This window comes from Mus musculus, chromosome 13, assembly GCF_000001635.26.
Source record: "Mus musculus strain C57BL/6J chromosome 13, GRCm38.p6 C57BL/6J".
In the NCBI taxonomy this organism is placed as follows: Eukaryota; Metazoa; Chordata; class Mammalia; order Rodentia; family Muridae; genus Mus; species Mus musculus.
Window position 1 is genome coordinate 91,728,462 of NC_000079.6, and position 19,513 is coordinate 91,747,974.

Genomic DNA, 19,513 nt, shown 5'->3' on the forward strand with positions numbered 1-19,513 from the left:
CACGGGACTCCCCACAGGACCCTAAGACCTCTGGTGAGTGGACCACAGTGCCTGCCCCAATCCAATCACGCGGAACTTGAGACTGCGGTACATAGGGAAGCAGGCTACCCGGGCCTGATCTGGGGCACAAGTCCCTTCCGCTCGACTCGAGACTCGAGCCCCGGGCTACCTTGACAGCAGAGTCTTGCCCAACACCCGCAAGGGCCCACACGGGACTCCCCACGGGACCCTAAGATCTCTGGTGAGTGGACCACAGTGCCTGCCCCAATCCAATCGCGCGGAACTTGAGACTGCGGTACATAGGGAAGCAGGCTACCCGGGCCTGATCTGGGGCACAAGTCCCTTCCGCTTGACTCGAGACTCGAGCCCCGGGCTACCTTGCCAGCAGAGTCTTGCCCAACACCCGCAAGGGTCCACACGGGACTCCCCACGGGACCCTAAGACCTCTGGTGAGTGGATCACAGTGCCTGCCCCAATCCAATCGCGCGGAACTTGAGACTGCGGTACATAGGGAAGCAGGCTACCCGGGCCTGATCTGGGGCACAAGTCCCTTCCGCTCGACTCGAGACTCGAGCCCCGGGCTACCTTGCCAGCAGAGTCTTGCCCAACACCCGCAAGGGTCCACACGGGACTCCCCACGGGACCCTAAGACCTCTGGTGAGTGGACCACAGTGCCTGCCCCAATCCAATCACGCGGAACTTGAGACTGCGGTACATAGGGAAGCAGGCTACCCGGGCCTGATCTGGGGCACAAGTCCCTTCCGCTCGACTCGAGACTCGAGCCCCGGGCTACCTTGACAGCAGAGTCTTGCCCAACACCCGCAAGGGCCCACACGGGACTCCCCACGGGACCCTAAGACCTCTGGTGAGTGGAACACAGCGCCTACCCCAATCCAATCGCGTGGAACTTGAGACTGCGGTACATAGGGAAGCAGGCTACCCGGGCTTGATCTGGGGCACAAACCCCTTCCACTCCACTCGAGCCCCGGCTACCTTGCCAGCTGAGTCGCCTGACACCCGCAAGGGCCCACACAGGATTCCACACGTGATCCTAAGACCTCTAGTGAGTGGAACACAACTTCTGCCAGGAGTCTGGTTCGAACACCAGATATCTGGGTACCTGCCTTGCAAGAAGAGAGCTTGCCTGCAGAGAATACTCTGCCCACTGAAACTAAGGAGAGTGCTACCCTCCAGGTCTGCTCATAGAGGCTAACAGAGTCACCTGAAGAACAAGCTCTTAACAGTGACAACTAAAACAGCTAGCTTCAGAGATTACCAGATGGCGAAAGGCAAACTTAAGAATCCTACTAACAGAAATCAAGACCACTCACCATCATCAGAACGCAGCACTCCCACCCCACCTAGTCCTGGGCACCCCAACACAACCGAAAATCTAGACCCAGATTTAAAAACATTTCTCATGATGATGATAGAGGACATCAAGAAGGACTTTCATAAGTCACTTAAAGATTTACAGGAGAGCACTGCTAAAGAGTTACAGGCTCTTAAAGAAAAGCAGGAAAACACAGCCAAACAGGTGATGGAAATGAACAAAACCATACTAGAACTAAAAGGGGAAGTAGACACAATAAAGAAAACCCAAAGCGAGGCAACGCTGGAGATAGAAACCCTAGGAAAGAGATCTGGAACCATAGATGCGAGCATCAGCAACAGAATACAAGAAATGGAAGAGAGAATCTCAGGTGCAGAAGATTCCATAGAGAACATCGACACAACAGTCAAAGAAAATACAAAATGCAAAAGGATCCTAACTCAAAACATCCAGGTAATCCAGGACACAATGAGAAGACCAAACCTACGGATAATAGGAATTGATGAGAATGAAGATTTTCAACTTAAAGGGCCAGCTAATATCTTCAACAAAATAATAGAAGAAAACTTCCCAAACATAAAAAAAGAGATGCCCATGATCATACAAGAAGCATACAGAACTCCAAATAGACTGGACCAGAAAAGAAATTCCTCCCGACACATAATAATCAGAACAACAAATGCACTAAATAAAGATAGAATATTAAAAGCAGTAAGGGAGAAAGGTCAAGTAACATATAAAGGAAGGCCTATCAGAATTACACCAGACTTTTCACCAGAGACTATGAAAGCCAGAAGAGCCTGGACAGATGTTATACAGACACTAAGAGAACACAAATGCCAGCCCAGGCTACTATACCCGGCCAAACTCTCAATTACCATAGATGGAGAAACCAAAGTATTCCACGACAAAACCAAGTTCACACAATATCTTTCCACGAATCCAGCCCTTCAAAGGATAATAACAGAAAAGAAGCAATACAAGGACGGAAATCACGCCCTAGAACAACCAAGAAAGTAATCATTCAACAAACCAAAAAGAAGACAGCCACAAGAACAGAATGCCAACTCTAACAACAAAAATAAAAGGGAGCAACAATCACTTTTCCTTAATATCTCTTAATATCAATGGACTCAATTCCCCAATAAAAAGACATAGACTAACAGACTGGCTACACAAACAGGACCCAACATTCTGCTGCTTACAGGAAACCCATCTCAGGGAAAAAGACAGACACTACCTCAGAGTGAAAGGCTGGAAAACAATTTTCCAAGCAAATGGACTGAAGAAACAAGCTGGAGTAGCCATTTTAATATCGGATAAAATCGACTTCCAACCCAAAGTTATCAAAAAAGACAAGGAGGGACACTTCATACTCATTAAAGGTAAAATCCTCCAAGAGGAACTCTCAATTCTGAATATCTACGCACCAAATGCCAGGGCAGCCACATTCATTAGAGACACTTTAGTAAAGCTCAAAGCATACATTGCACCTCACACAATAATAGTGGGAGACTTCAACACACCACTTTCTTCAAAGGACAGATCGTGGAAACAGAAACTAAACAGGGACACAGTGAAACTAACAGAAGTTATGAAACAAATGGACCTGACAGATATCTACAGAACATTTTATCCTAAAACAAAAGGATATACCTTCTTCTCAGCACCTCACGGGACCTTCTCCAAAACTGACCATATAATTGGTCACAAAACAGGCCTCAATAGATACAAAAATATTGAAATTGTCCCATGTATCCTATCAGACCACCATGGCCTAAGACTGATCTTCAATAACAACATAAATAATGGAAAGCCAACATTCACGTGGAAACTGAATAACACTCTTCTCAATGATACCTTGGTCAAGGAAGGAATAAAGAAAGAAATTAAAGACTTTTTAGAGTTTAATGAAAATGAAGCCACAACGTACCCAAACCTATGGGACACAATGAAAGCATTTCTAAGAGGGAAACTCATAGCGCTGAGTGCCTCCAAGAAGAAACGGGAGACAGCACATACTAGCAGCTTGACAACACATCTAAAAGCCCTAGAAAAAAAGGAAGCAAATTCACCCAAGAGGAGTAGACGGCAGGAAATAATCAAACTCAGGGGTGAAATCAACCAAGTGGAAACAAGAAGAACTATTCAAAGAATTAACCAAACGGGGAGTTGGTTCTTTGAGAAAATCAACAAGATAGATAAACCCTTAGCTAGACTCACTAAAGGGCACAGGGACAAAATCCTAATTAACAAAATCAGAAATGAAAAGGGAGACATAACAACAGATCCTGAAGAAATCCAAAACACCATCAGATCCTTCTACAAAAGGCTATACTCAACAAAACTGGAAAACCTGGACGAAATGGACAAATTTCTGGACAGATACCAGGTACCAAAGTTGAATCAGGATCAAGTTGACCATCTAAACAGTCCCATATCACCTAAAGAAATAGAAGCAGTTATTAATAGTCTCCCAACCAAAAAAAGCCCAGGACCAGATGGGTTTAGTGCAGAGTTCTATCAGACCTTCAAAGAAGATCTAATTCCAATTCTGCACAAACTATTTCACAAAATAGAAGTAGAAGGTACTCTACCCAACTCATTTTATGAAGCCACTATTACTCTGATACCTAAACCACAGAAAGATCCAACAAAGATAGAGAACTTCAGACCAATTTCTCTTATGAATATCGATGCAAAAATCCTCAATAAAATTCTCGCTAACCGAATCCAAGAACACATTAAAGCAATCATCCATCCTGACCAAGTAGGTTTTATTCCAGGGATGCAGGGATGGTTTAATATACGAAAATCCATCAATGTAATCCATTATATAAACAAACTCAAAGACAAAAACCACATGATCATCTCGTTAGATGCAGAAAAAGCATTTGACAAGATCCAACACCCATTCATGATAAAAGTTTTGGAAAGATCAGGAATTCAAGGCCCATACCTAAACATGATAAAAGCAATCTACAGCAAACCAGTAGCCAACATCAAAGTAAATGGAGAGAAGCTGGAAGCAATCCCACTAAAATCAGGGACTAGACAAGGCTGCCCACTTTCTCCCTACCTTTTCAACATAGTACTTGAAGTATTAGCCAGAGCAATTCGACAACAAAAGGAGATCAAGGGGATACAAATTGGAAAAGAGGAAGTCAAAATATCACTTTTTGCAGATGATATGATAGTATATATAAGTGACCCTAAAAATTCTACCAGAGAACTCCTAAACCTGATAAACAGCTTCGGTGAAGTAGCTGGATATAAAATAAACTCAAACAAGTCAATGGCCTTTCTCTATACAAAGAATAAACAGGCTGAGAAAGAAATTAGGGAAACAACACCCTTCTCAATAGTCACAAATAATATAAAATATCTTGGCGTGACTCTAACTAAGGAGGTGAAAGATCTGTATGATAAAAACTTCAAATCTCTGAAGAAAGAAATTAAAGAAGATCTCAGAAGATGGAAAGATCTCCCATGCTCATGGATAGGCAGGATCAACATTGTAAAAATGGCTATCTTGCCAAAAGCAATCTACAGATTCAATGCAATCCCCATCAAAATTCCAACTCAATTCTTCAACGAATTGGAAGGAGCAATTTGCAAATTTGTCTGGAATAACAAAAAACCTAGGATAGCAAAAAGTCTTCTCAAGGATAAAAGAACTTCTGGCGGAATCACCATGCCAGACCTAAAGCTTTACTACAGAGCAATTGTAATAAAAACTGCATGGTACTGGTATAGAGACAGACAAGTAGACCAATGGAATAGAATTGAAGATCCAGAAATGAACCCACACACCTATGGTCACTTGATCTTCGACAAGGGAGCTAAAACCATCCAGTGGAAGAAAGACAGCATTTTCAACAATTGGTGCTGGCACAACTGGTTGTTATCGTGTAGAAGAATGCGAATCGATCCATACTTATCTCCTTGTACTAAGGTCAAATCTAAGTGGATCAAGGAACTTCACATAAAACCAGAGACACTGAAACTTATAGAGGAGAAAGTGGGGAAAAGCGTTGAAGATATGGGCACAGGGGAAAAATTCCTGAACAGAACAGCAATGGCTTGTGCTGTAAGATCGAGAATCGACAAATGGGACCTAATGAAACTCCAAAGTTTCTGCAAGGCAAAAGACACCGTCAATAAGACAAAAAGACCACCAACAGATTGGGAAAGGATCTTTACCTATCCTAAATCAGATAGGGGACTAATATCCAACATATATAAAGAACTCAAGAAGGTGGACTTCAGAAAATCAAATAACCCCATTAAAAAATGGGGCTCAGAACTGAAGAAAGAATTCTCACCTGAGGAATACCGAATGGCAGAGAAGCACTTGAAAAAATGTTCAACATCCTTAATCATCAGGGAAATGCAAATCAAAACAACCCTGAGATTCCACCTCACACCAGTCAGAATGGCTAAGATCAAAAATTCAGGTGACAGCAGATGCTGGCGAGGATGTGGAGAAAGAGGAACACTCCTCCATTGTTGGTGGGAGTGCAGGCTTGTACAACCACTCTGGAAATCAGTCTGGCGGTTCCTCAGAAAACTGGACATAGTACTACCGGAGGATCCAGCAATACCTCTCCTGGGCATATATCCAGAAGATGCCCCAACAGGTAAGAAGGACACATGCTCCACTATGTTCATAGCAGCCTTATTTATAATAGCCAGAAGCTGGAAAGAACCTAGATGCCCCTCAACAGAGGAATGGATACAGAAAATGTGGTACATCTACACAATGGAGTACTACTCAGCTATTAAAAAGAATGAATTTATGAAATTCCTAGCCAAATGGATGGACCTGGAGGGCATCATCCTGAGTGAGGTAACACATTCACAAAGAAACTCACACAATATGTATTCACTGATAAGTGGATATTAGCCCCAAACCTAGGATACCCAAGATATAAGATATAATTTGCTAAACACATGAAACTCAAGGAGAATGAAGACTGAAGTGTGGACACTATGCCCCTCCTTAGATTTGGGAACAAAACACCCATGGAAGGAGTTACAGAGACGGAGTTTGGAGCTGAGATGAAAGGATGGACCATGTAGAGACTGCCATAGCCAGGGATCCACCCCATAATCAGCATCCAAACGCTGACACCATTGCATACACTAGCAAGATTTTATTGAAAGGACGCAGATGTAGCTGTCTCTTGTGAGACTATTCCGGGGCCCAGCAAACACAGAAGTGGATGCTCACAGTCAGCTAATGGATGGATCATAGGGCTCCCAATGGAGGAGCTAGAGAAAGTAGCCAAGGAGCTAAAGGGATCTGCAACCCTATAGGTGGAACAACATTATGAGCTAACCAGTACCCCGGAGCTCTTGACTCTAGCTGCATATATATCAAAAGATGGCCTAGTCGGCCATCACTGGAAAGAGAGGCCCATTGGACTTGCAAACTTTATATGCCCCAGTACAGGGGAATTCCAGGGCCAAAAAGGGGGAGTGGGTGGGCAGGGGAGTGGGGGTGGGTGGATATGGGGGACTTTTGGTATAGCATTGGAAATGTAAATGAGTTAAATACCTAATAAAAAATGGAAAAAAAAAAAGGTAAACTGCAAAAAAAAAAAAAAAAAAAAAAAAAAGTCATGTGTAACCTGAGGAGTCCATCAGTCAGTTTTCCAAGCATGTGTACTACCCCATGTTCCCTTGACTAGAGTAACTCCCATTTGCAGCATATGCACAAGTGCCATCTTCCACGATGACCTCCGGTAAGGCAAGAATGGTATTAGCAGCACTTGCCCAAATGCCCTAGACAAAGTAAGCATTCAATAGCACAGAAAGTAAGTGGCTGACAGATGAACACATTTGGAAGTAGGAGAGCAGCAGGGTTTAGGGAGTAAGGCAGAACAAGATGCCCTTTTCATCCCTCGAACTTCCTAATCCTTATCCTTCATAGACCTGTTTATGGATATCACAGGTCAGATGAGGCAAGATCCAGGCCTTTTACTACTAATCCCTAGTCATGTGCTGTTGGGCAAGTTAGCACAGTTTTCTTAACTATAAAACAGGGATATACAAATATTTTTTTATATTTTATATTTGTATATTTTAAGGGGCGTGTGACATGTTTCAGGTTAATTATCTAGACTTGGTTCTCTAAAGAGCTATTACTTGAAGGATGGCTTTGAGAATTAAAAACCACTCCACCCAATAAATAAACAATAAATCACACTGGTCATGATTTTTATGCTTTATCACAATAATTTCCGTGGTCTGATTACACTTCATGAACTAGGAAAATACCAATTGTAGAGGTTATCCTGGTTCTTCTTCCCTTCCCATGCCCCAGAAATAAGACTTGGACTCAAAATATAATGGCAAATACCTTGACCACATAGCTAGGCTGTTCTCTGACTAGATCACAACTTAAATTAACCATTCATTCTCATCTACAGTCTGCCACAGTGGCTGGCTACCTGTGCTGAGGTGTGTCCATCTTATCAGATCTTCCTGAGCAAACCCGAGCATATCTCCTACACTGGGCTCCACCCCAGAATTCTTTCTGCTCCCAGATGTCACACCTTCTATTCTATCCTTTCCTATAGGCTGTAGGTTTTGTTTTGTTTTGTTTTTTTAATTGGCAGGTGATACATCCATACAATACACAAGATATTCTCTCTACAATCTAATTTACAAAAACAAAAGTCTAATGTGGCACAAGTCAACTGAGTGACGTGTTCAAAGTGGTGTAGGAGGTAGGAAGGTCCAACTCAGACACAAGCCAAGCTCTCCACAAATCATAAATGGCCTTTGTTAAACAAAACAAAATAAAATAGAAAACACTTTGGTAAAGGCTGCCAGGTAAGCCTTATCCCTTTGATGAAACACCTCTTACAACAGTGGTACCAAGCTTTAGTGCCCAACAGTCATATGGTAGGTTCGTAAGCTCTAGATGGTTGTTTCCACCTAGAGCTCCTGACCCACTGAGTCTGCAAAGGGCAGAACCAGTTTGGAAGGCAAGGGAACACTGTGGGCAGGAGATGGAGTCCTGTGGTGAAACTAAAGAGTCAGGAGGGACAGCTCAAGTGGGGCTTAGCAGAGCTGGCAGGGTGTTGGACAACAAGAGAAAAACACCAGCTCACCTCTGCCTGTGGCAAATCACAGATGAATAGCAACAATTTTCTAAAACAAGAAATGACCATAAGAGGTAGGTTACTTTAGTAGCTTAATAACTATTTAAAAAATAAATCCATAATTTAAAAATTCCTCAAAAGAAACCCCTATAGTTCCAAGAACTTTCCTGGAGAATTCTAGACTTTTAAAGCACGTTTCTAGTTGCAGAATCCAGAGAACACTTCCTAGACCGAAAACCAAACCAGAAAAAGGCAGTTCTAAAAAGAGAATAGAAAAAAATGGTTGAGGTGACATCTCTGTAAACACAATACTTGGGAAACTGAGGCAGGAGGATTGCTACAAGTTTGATTATGGCCTCTAGAGATTATCAGGCCATCCAGGGATACATGCACTCTACCTTGAAAAACAAAATAAAACCAGTAACAAAAACAGGACAGGGGAGGATGTAGGGTAGAAGGGGAGGCAGAGGAGGGGGGAAGAAATAAGATAACAAGGAAGAAGAGACTGATGAAGAAAAGGAGAACTAAAGAGAAAAGATAACAGACTAATAGCTCTCAACAGTATAGATGCAAAATTCTTTAAGAAAACATAATGAGACAGAAATCAGCAATACCTGAAAAAAATTGTGTCATGACCCATTAGAATTCCAGATTAAAGCAATCGGTGCTGGTCAGGAGACTTCCCAGAGCCTGGGTTCTGCAATGACATTGGGTCACCCTAATCTGGGGAAGGGAAAGCCAGGATTCGTGCTCATGGCCTTTGTTCTAACAAAATGAAGTCCTGAGTTCCACACAAAGTTGATGACTAACAGGAGAAAGGTTGGCTTAAAGATATAGGTACTGGACAGATGAGTAAAGGGTATGTATGTATAAGCTACAGTGACCCCTTGAGTAGCATCAGGTCAAGAAGAACAGGAGATCCTCTGGCTGAGACATTAGTACCTCAAACATATGGAACTCTATTCTTCAAAATTTTTTAGTGTGTTTGTATTGAAACCTTAAACTTTAATTTTATAAATGAATATTTTAATGAGAGCATTGCTCTGGTACCTTTCCTAACCTCTACCAAATGTGAAGAGAGCCCATTGTTAATAAAATAATCTTGGTATAAAAAACATGAACCAATCCAACCCTGAGCTAGGGATTTGTCTCTTGTGGTGGAAGGGATCCTGGCTGCCTTTCTTGTCACAGCACAGTGCATATATCAGCTGCTTCTGCTCTCTTCCTGTCCACATGGCCTTGGCACTCACCGTTGCAGGCCTGAGTGCTAGGCATGTGTATCCTCTTGTCCTGCTGAGATGAGGCTTCTGGAATAGACCTTTATCAAGAAACCATTCAGGCAGATGAGTGAGTATACCCTCACTTCTGTGCATCCAGAAGGGACAGCTGAGATAATGTAGTGTTTACATGAGAAAATCCTCAATAGGCTCAAGTATATGGTCACCTGGTCCCCAGTTGGTAGCACTCTTTGGAGCCTTGCTGGAGAAAGTGTGTCACTGGAGGCAGGCTTTAAGAGCTCATCGCCTTGCTGCCCTTTTAGCTTACTCTCTGCTGTGTCTTGCATGAAGATGAGGATGTGATCTCTAAGCTATCTGCTCCTGATGCTGTGCCTACTGTCCATGCCCCACCATCACGGATCCTTATTCTCTGGAACTGTAAGCCCAAATACATTTATTTCCATAAGGTGCTTTTTGTCATGGTGTTTTATCACAGCAACAGAGAAGTGGCTAGCACATCTGTTAGCAAGCTTGCATGTGCCTGTGAATTAACTTTCCTGGGAATGTTAATGAAGTACCTGTTCTGACTGGAGATGTCTGAGGGGAGCCTGGGGTTCTAACTTTTTAATAAGCTGCACTGATGGTCTGGACTTTCCAATGTGCCTTCATTTTCCACTACAGTAAATTGTGTGCTCTCCAATTCCTGACTAAGGGTCTGCTTCTGAGAGAGTCCTCTTCTATCTCGTCTTAAATTCCACATTATTTACAGTAGGAACTGTAGAAGACACCCTTATCTCCAGAGGGAAGGGTTTTGACAATTCCCGCTTAAACGCTTTGTAGAATTTCTCCTGTGTTGAGATTATTAATTTACAGCTCTCTTCTTGGCGAGTCTCCTTGTTCTGTGTATGGTCTTTAACAAATGGTCTGGCTCTCCATATACTGTTCTGTTCATCCTCAAAGATATCTCTGGACACAAATGGACAAATGTGAGGCTGCCTTCAAATAATAAAATTTTTATGCCAGGGTATTTGAGATAGAAAATGTTCATGCATACAGATGACAATTTACCTTAGCGTGACTACAACAAAGGACATGAAACTGTAATTGAGTCGCCCAAACAAGATGTGATAAAGATAAAGAAACATGATATTAGTATACTCTGTTTTTGTTTTTGGTTTGTGAAATACCTCTAGATAGTCATATACAGACACATGCTGTCCCATTTCAAATCATGTTTTTGAAAAGTGTCTTCTTATACCTAAGCTTAAATATTTGTGAAAATGTCTAACATTGATAAGAACTGACACACGGGAGGCCACACGATTCACTATCGCCATTTTAGTCAAACTAACACACCTTGGCCCACAGATGGTTTACTCCTAATACTTTAGTAAATTTCCCCAAGCATTTGCAGATCAAACTCACTGTAATTGCTGTGTAACAAAGGAACCCACACATCAAACTGGCAAACAAGTACAAGCACTAATGTCTCATTCATTCATAAGTCTGCCGGGTGGCTCTGTGTGCATGGTTGGTGGGTGCCAGGGACCACCAATAACGTTGCTGAATACATGAATCCAGTCAGATGCTGATGTTAATACATGGTTAACAATTACCTAATCCACTGATTCCTAAATGGTGAGGATGGCCATTATAGAATATATATATATATATATATATATATATATATATATATATATATATATATATATGAACATTTCAGGCATTTTCCAATAGGGGCTACCTACCTCACATGATACAGATCCAGTCACATTGCCCTTGAATAAGTGGATGGCTATGAAAAGAGAACATCTTGCATACAACGCCTTTAATTGGCTTCAAAGTCACTTTTGGAGCCTGAAAATGTGATTCCTTCGGTACAGGTGCTTGCCTAACACTTGGGTGGCCCTGGGCTCACTTTTCCACCACTTCAAACACAGCCCTTGCCTGTAATCTCATACTGGGGAGGTCAGGCAAGTACAAATCCAGCCTGGGCTACATAAGCCCTTCTCTTTAAAAAAGACATTTTTATGCTTCTTATAAGATCTAACTTAATACTTCCCTGTTTTTATTTGTGCTTATATACTCTGAAACTGGCCAGATACAAAGGATCCTAAGAGCATCAACTCAGTACTTCTTTCTCTCTTCATTTATTAAATGTATATGTATTTACAGGGGAGGCCAACTCCCCAGAATTGGAGCTGGAGAGATGGATCACTGGCCAACAGCTCGCTTGGCTCTCAGTTCTGACAGCAGACAGCTCACAACTGCCTACAATTCCAGCTCATAACTGTCTATAATTCCAGCTCCAGGGCACTCCCATGCTCAGGTATGTATACCCACATACAGATAAATACATACACATACTTTAAAATAATAATTTCTAAAAAAAATCTTTAAAGACCCAGACTGTCTTTGATGCTCTCAGGCTGAGCTCGGTGGCCAGAGACCTAATGCTGAAAGTGCAGCAATATTCCCAGGCGTCAGTGAGGTCCCAGGACAGTCAGGAGGCCCTGGTTCCTGCCACCTCGTCCTGATGTTTTAGGTAGTACCAGACAAGCCACCTCACCCCTCCAGGCTTCCATTACTCCATCCTCAGATCCGAGAGCCACTGAAGGGTTTTGATCCCGTTTCCCCCAAAAGACCTGCTTTGTAAAGCCAGTGGCTGACACTCTACAAAGTATAGCACCTGCTAGCCTTGAGTGTGGGCCTCGAGTTCATATACAGTGTCCTAGATTTTTCTCCCATGAACGTTGGGGTGGGGGGACACTAGAAAACTCAGAATGTTGCCTTCTCTAGTTTTGGTGACTGATGCACTACACCCTCCAGCTCCTCGGGACGTTTGTTTTTCAGTTTGTTTGGCAGTGTAATCAGTTTCCTAACAAAATGATCTTTGGAGCCGCTGTAGTGTCCTAAGAACCTGTAGGTAGAGTTTAAACAAAGGCCGGAGCAGTAAGTGTTGCAATGTCTGTCAGGGGGAAAAAGGCCAACTACTAAACCAACCAAGCAACAAAAAACAGAAGCCAAGCTCTCTAAAACATTTCCACAGCAAAGGCTCTGCCCTCTCCGGAGAGCATGCAATCCCTTCTAAAGCTCCCTCCTCTGCCAAGGTCTTCTGATGATGACCATTGTCCTGCATTCTAGAAACACCTGTCTCTGCCCCATGCGTTTTGGAGCTAGGGCAGCGCTCCTGTTCTGCTCCGAGAGAGGCTGGCGTACTCTACTCCCTCACCCTCCTCGCCCTCCTCGCCCTCCTCGCGACAGTCCCCGGCTGACTCGTAGGACCCTGACCTCTCACCTCCTAAGCACCTGGCAGCGGGCGCGGGCAGCGCCCTTTGGAGCGGGGGCGGGCCCCAGGGGATCGGGATGGCCTGCTGCTGGCGTCTGGGGTTCTCTCAGCCAGGACGATGGAGTCGATGGTGGCGCCGGGTGAGGTGCTCATGAGCCAGGCCATCCAGCCGGCTCATGCCGACTCCCGCGGCGAGCTGAGCGCAGGGCAGCTGCTCAAGTGGATGGACACCACCGCTTGCCTGGCGGGTAGGTGCCGGCCCACGCGAGGGCACCGTCGGTCGGGGAGGGCTGCTGCTGGTGGCCAGGGAGGTGATACTGTCCGGGGATCCTGAAGGACTGGAGTGTCTGAAATTAGGGATGCGCTAGGCTGGCGTGGAAGCCAGAGAGAGCGTGGGAAAAGGAAGGAAGCAAAGTAAAGGGCAGTGTTCCCAGAGCTGAGAGCAGCCGCAGACAGGAATGACTAAGATAGCTGCTGACAGCGACCTAGACTAGTGGTTCTCACATGTTTATTTGGCTGGATTCCTTTCAACTCACAAAACAAAGTGAAGACATCCTCTCCCCGCCTCCACGCAAAGACTTTGCTATATAGATTGCGTATATCTGTACTTAACCATATTTAAAATTCTAAAGATAGAGTTTATTGACTAAGTAGAACTGAGGCTGGAAAAAGTGTTCACACTGCAAGCATGAAACCCCAATTCACTTTGTAGTCTCATAGGCGCGCGCGCGCGCGCGCGCACACACACACACACACACACACACACAAATGTGCACATGTTACTATATTTTCTTAACAAACAACTACATTATTTACTGCAACAGCAAAAGTGTTCTTGCACAACTGGTCAGAATTCATGCTTTTCATGATTTAAAAGCTTGATTGCTCCTTTGCCAGGTTCTCTTCTGTGTTCAGTTTACTACCATTTACTGTTAGGCAGGCAGGGGAAACTTGATATTCCTGAGAGAGAATGGGAGTAAGAAGGCCTGCTGGTATAATCCAGTTGCGAAGGGCTTGCCTAGCTTGCTTGAGGCCGGTGTGATTTCCATCCCAGCACTAAGCGTTGGGGGTGGTGGCACAAAATCATCTAATAAGGACTGAATGATGTCTCTCTCCATGCCATCTCTGAAGTTTGTATTTTGAAAGTGACAGCAAGTACCGTGGTGTGGCTGTGTCGTATAATCGAGGATTAAAGAGATGAGAAGAACACAACCTCATCTCAGGGCACTAAGTCTTTTAGATCTTAGAAGCACGTGACACGTGAGGCCGCAGCAAGAGCCGGCCTGCAAACCAGGAAGAGAGTTTTCACCAGTCTGGTGGACCTGACAGCCTTCAGAACTCTGAGAAACCGAATGTCTATTGTCCAAGCCACCCAGTCCATAATGCTGTGCTATGGCCACCCCAGAAAAGGCAGCTGCTCAGCATTGTTATGATTTATGATCTGACTGTGACCGACTTACGCCTAAAGATAAAAGAAAGGCCTGCTTTTAAAACCAGTGTGTTGTAATATAAATGGCTTTCTAACTAAAAGCCTAGGTTGAGCAGTACATGAATTTCCTGTGCCCATGCTGACTTCTCTCATCTTTGGACCAGTGATAGTCTTGGATACAAGCAAGCCTTGCCACGCTCCCTTCAGAAGAAAGTCTTTTGGTGTCCTAGTGCTATCTCGATTCCCTGGGATCTCTTATCTATGCACAGTGAACTTTCAATACATGAATCATATCTCTGATTCCCACTCAGGACCTCTCTGTATCTTCCCATCATCCCTGAGGTAAAACCCAAAGTCCCCCCATTTTTCACAGATGCTCTTGTAGTGGAGAACTCATTCTCTGAGGAGCCACATAGATAGACATGAGTTGATTCAGAGCCTAGCTTAGGACAGTAGACTGATTGGCTATAGGATGTTCCACCAGAGGCCATTAATACTAAGAATAAGTACAGCATTGTGTCTCACATACAAATAATCTCCATGGTAACTGCCTCCCCGCCAGACTGTCTGGTTGCGGCATTGGCAGCCTTCTGGGGTTTTTCTAGTGTTTGCCAAGCTTTTCTCCATAAGAAACTTTGTACCTGCTGTTCCTTCTTTGCCCATTCCCATGCCTTGCTCCTCAGTTTCAATGTCCTTTCTCCGTTTCCCCAGGTTCATGAGTCTCTGAAGTCCTGACCCTTGTGCTAAACTTCCACTGTCTGGTTCTTGCTCTGGGCAAAAATGTATTCAGATGAAAAACATTAGATCTGAGAGGAACTTTACATGTCATGTGTTCTAGTCACATTCTATATACTGAGCGCAACTCAAGTAAAGTTCAAAACATTATGGACCCCTGCTCTTCTTCTTGGATTAATACAGTACTAACTCTCACCTGTTAGTCATCCGTAAAATGTGGCTACATTTTCAATGACAGTCCTTTTGTTTTATTTGTTGATTTGTTCGGTTTCAGTCTTAACAAGATTTGAATTGGGTTAGAACAATGTTACAAGAAATCAGAAATATGTAAATAAAAGAATTACAGAAATCATTGATATTGCTGATAAGAATAATATCTATTTCCAAGGCACTGATTACAATTGGCATTAAGAGATTCTAATTTGACCTTTTGGGGAACTTAGATCACAGGAAGACTATAGGTAATCAATTATACTATGCTTTAGTAATTATATTGCCATTGGTAACTTCATAACTGGTAATGTTTTTCTAGCATTGTTTCAACCAGAGTTCTGTTGACCAGGGCTCTGTATACTTACATCTTCTAAGATAAATAATGCCCATGACCATGTCCTCAAGGCACTGCTAGATTCCAAAACATCTTTCTCAATATAAGAAAAGAATCGGACAGCTCAGATCACATAAGCATTAGGCCCGACAGCTGTCATCTACTCCGTATTCTTTCAGTCTTTTCAGACCAGAAGCTTGAAACCATTACTGCGGCATGCTCCAAACCCATGTCCACTTCTTGTTTTAACTCTCTCAAGACCACTCTTCCTTCTCCATGGTATTGATGAATCTTTCTGAATGTTCACTTTTAACGAGTGCCACCTGACTCATAACCGTGCCCTTATTTGGACTCAACCTTGACGTGCTATCTGTGTGTCTTCCTGCTCCACACATTTAATACATAACCCTCTCGTGTTTGGATTTACTAATGCCACATTAGAGGAATCTCTTCATCCCAGCCCCTGTGCTGAACCTCCACACCACTGCCTAGTCTCCGACCCCACCATCCTGCCTTGTGGGTTTCAGAGCGATGCTCAAGGTCTTCTCCCTGTATTCTGGTCTCACCTCCACACTACATCTAAAGAACATCTGGAAACCACTGACCTCATCATGTCAGATACTTTTTGTCTTTACTTTTTGTTCCTTTAAAAATTGACTTTCGAGTTTGTTTGGAGGATCTAGTAAGGAAACACAGCTACTTGTTTTTCCTTGTCCAAAGACAAGTCATCCTGTTTGACCCAGTGTGCAGCCTTGGGACGGACACACATGGATCCATGAGGCAGGGAGGGGACACCCATCCATCCATCCATCCAGATCGGCAGAATCAACCCCGGCGATCAATGGGGTGACAGATGTCACAGCCAGATCACTCCTACATCCCCTTTGTTTCTTTACTGAAGGCTGAAAGGGTTTTTCCTCTAATTTGGTCAAGTACTTCGTATCAGAAATCTTTGCCACATCAATAACAACTATTAACTCAGGAGAGAACAGCAAATAAAGGCAAATTCAGGCAACCAAGAAGTGAATGAAAGTGTTCGAGATACATGGAAGTCATCCTCAGAAGAGAAAAACAGCAGTGACCCAACTTTTCTTTTTTTCTTTGTTTAGCTTTTATGAGGAGGTGTGTGTGTGTGTGTGTGCGTGCGTGCGTGCGTGTGTGTGTGTGTGTGTGTGTGTGTGTGTGTGAGAGAGAGAGAGAGAGAGAGAGAGAGAGAGAGAGAGAGAGAGAGAGAGAAATCTGCAGGTTTGCCAATTTGAACATCCAAAGGACAATGTTTTGAGGAAATCACATCCACTGAAATATGAAGAGAGACAGACAAGGAGGTAAATGGCTTTGCTGGTAATCCTTACGCAGATAGCTGGCACACTTCGAATTTTGTGTATACAGGGTAGACTTCAAATTTCCAAGTAAAGACCAGAGAAAGACCAGAGAAAATGAAGGAGCCATACCCGTCGCAAAAACGACAGGGCTTTATGGTTTATATTTAGTAAACTGAACCATCTGTTTATTCAAGAAAACAACAAAAGCAAAAGTAATTATTTTCAAAGAGTTCATCAGAGCCCATTGTTTCAATAACAAATCAACAATGGCTCAGAGCTAATAGAAAACCCTTACATCCAATTAAACCACAAACACGACTTGTTCTTCAACGATAATCAGTGGGAACTAATCTATAGATGACATTGATGCTAGAATTACAATTCAAAGGCTTTCATGTGGCTATTATAGTTATACACAAGGAAATTGATAATATTATTTTAAAGATTAGAAAAAGACAATAAATCTCAAAAAATGAAATAGAAAGTGTTTTATGAGGACAATATAGAAACTCAATAACAGAAATACAGCATCTAAATTTTAAAATACATTGTATATAAAAATGGCTGCGGAGAAAGTCAGCTAATGTAAAAATAAATAATGTGTAGTATCTGATCTCTCATACAGAAATGAGGTTATGGCCCAATTGCATAGCACACTTGCCTACCATGTATAAGGTTGGAATTAAACCCCTCGTACTACACAAGTACACAAAGTTTCATACAATCATGAAAAAAATAAAAGAAAGCTTTTAGATATGCATAAGGTCTCCCAAAGGAGAAAATGCTCCCAAACATGCTGAAAGCCATACAGTTAGAATCAAGAATCCATAGACCACCAAGCAAGATTAATTTAAAAATTATCATATATAGGCATATTATAATTAGTTATGTTTAAGAAAAAGTCTTAAAAGCAGCCAGAAAGGCTGTACTCAGTGTAGCAATAACTGAAATTACCACCAACCTCATCCACAACAGCAGAGACCTGGTTAGCCCAACTACATTAGTGTTTTCAGGTAACTGATCACAGCAGATAATATCTAATAATAACGATTCTGAATGATGACAAGCAAGAGCTTCCAGGCCCCATCCAGGGTCTGGTCTTAGCTTTCCTTCCCTTCATCTCCATCTCACTCCTCCTCCTCAAGTTCTCCATTCTAGCCACAGAAGCCTCAGGCTCACTCTAACCACTCTCTGCCTGCCTGTCACTCTCAGGCTCGCGTAACTGCAGCCCTGCCTGCTCAGCAGCCTTCCTGTCCATGCTCCCTGCTCTTTTCTATTTCACTCCGGCTCATGCTTCAGATCTCAACTCAAGAACCTCCACTTGTTCCATGAGTCACGGGCTCTGTTTTCTTAAGAACATGTAACTTATTTTGTCATTGTATATCTATGTAATCAATCTCTGGCTTTCCCTTTACACTTCATGGAAACTGGGGTCATGGCTGCATTTCCAGCACCCTGGAGTGATGCTGGCATAGAACAGGTGTTCAATAAGTATTAGTTGATGATAAGAAAGAATGGATACTATTGCCACCTTATCAATAACCATAGTATGAATACATAGATTATAATCATTCAGCTAGTGTGTTTCCATCTTCCTAAGACATCAGTAATATCTCTTACGTATTTCTACTGTCATTGAAAGTATAAAGGTACAATTAAAATGCTAAGAATCTGGACAATCTGGTCCTTTAGAATTCATATCAGTGGAGACCACCTCCCCATCAGAAGGGAATCAAAAGATGTAATGGGTATGTAGGAGCCATTTGAAACTCTATGTGGGAGTAATGGGCCCAGAAGAGACTTGCCAGTTATAAAATAATTCAGCAAAAAGACAAGGATTTGGAAGTGTCAAACTCTAGACATGTTTGGGGTGGACTCCACCAGAGTCAGTGTGACAAGCATGAGGCATGCTTATCTAATTTCCAGGCACACTTGGAAAACAAAGAAAAGACTTTGTGTGATCATGTCCATGAGTGAGGGACCTAATGTTAGCCTCTCATGTTGGTGTCTTTTCCTTTTTATTGGTTCCTACAAGTGTGGAGTAGAAAGTATGGCTGTTGGGGCCATGTTCAGTGAGGTGCTCTCTGAAAGCATTCTTAGCCTAGTCAACCCAACTCTTTCCTAAATTCCTATTTTATGTAGTCAAAAACCACTAGAACAATCATTGGAATCTTTCTAAGATCGATTTCCTCATTTAAGGGTGGAACCAATGATAGTACTAACCTTCTCTGACTGGCGTGTGTGACTTGGTGCATGGCCAATGGCTGACGTGCATGGCTTGGTGCATGGCCAATGGCTGACATGTATGGCTTGGTGCACTGCCAATGGCCAACATGCATGGCTTGGGGCATGCCCAATGGCTGACGTGCATGGCTTGGTGCACTGCCAATGGCTGACATGCATGGCTTGGTGCATGGCCAATGGCTGACGTGCATGGCTTGGTGCATGATGAATGGCTGACATGCATGACTTGGTGCATGGCCAATGGCTGACGTGCATGGCTTGGTGCATGGCCAATGGCTGACGTGC

At 43.1% G+C, this 19,513-nt stretch overlaps 1 protein-coding gene and 1 long non-coding RNA gene across 5 annotated transcripts in view; one reads left to right on the forward strand and one right to left on the reverse strand.

Annotated features, from left to right (window-relative positions):
* 4833422C13Rik (RIKEN cDNA 4833422C13 gene) overlaps positions 1 to 13,411 on the reverse strand; it is a 40,208-nt gene extending 26,797 nt beyond the window's left edge. For all 3 annotated transcript variants that reach the window (NR_015501.1, NR_028313.1, NR_028314.1), the window contains exon 1: positions 12,961 to 13,411. This is a non-coding gene — a long non-coding RNA (RIKEN cDNA 4833422C13 gene). The remainder of the gene's footprint in view (positions 1 to 12,960) is intronic.
* Acot12 (acyl-CoA thioesterase 12) overlaps positions 12,865 to 19,513 on the forward strand; it is a 44,823-nt gene continuing 38,174 nt past the window's right edge. The window contains exon 1 of one of the 2 annotated variants that reach the window (XM_006517413.4): positions 12,865 to 13,199. In XM_006517413.4, the coding sequence (XP_006517476.1) occupies positions 13,070 to 13,199 (130 nt within the window). In that variant the 5' untranslated portion in view covers positions 12,865 to 13,069. The remainder of the gene's footprint in view (positions 13,200 to 19,513) is intronic. The other variant, NM_028790.3, reaches the window with a different exon arrangement.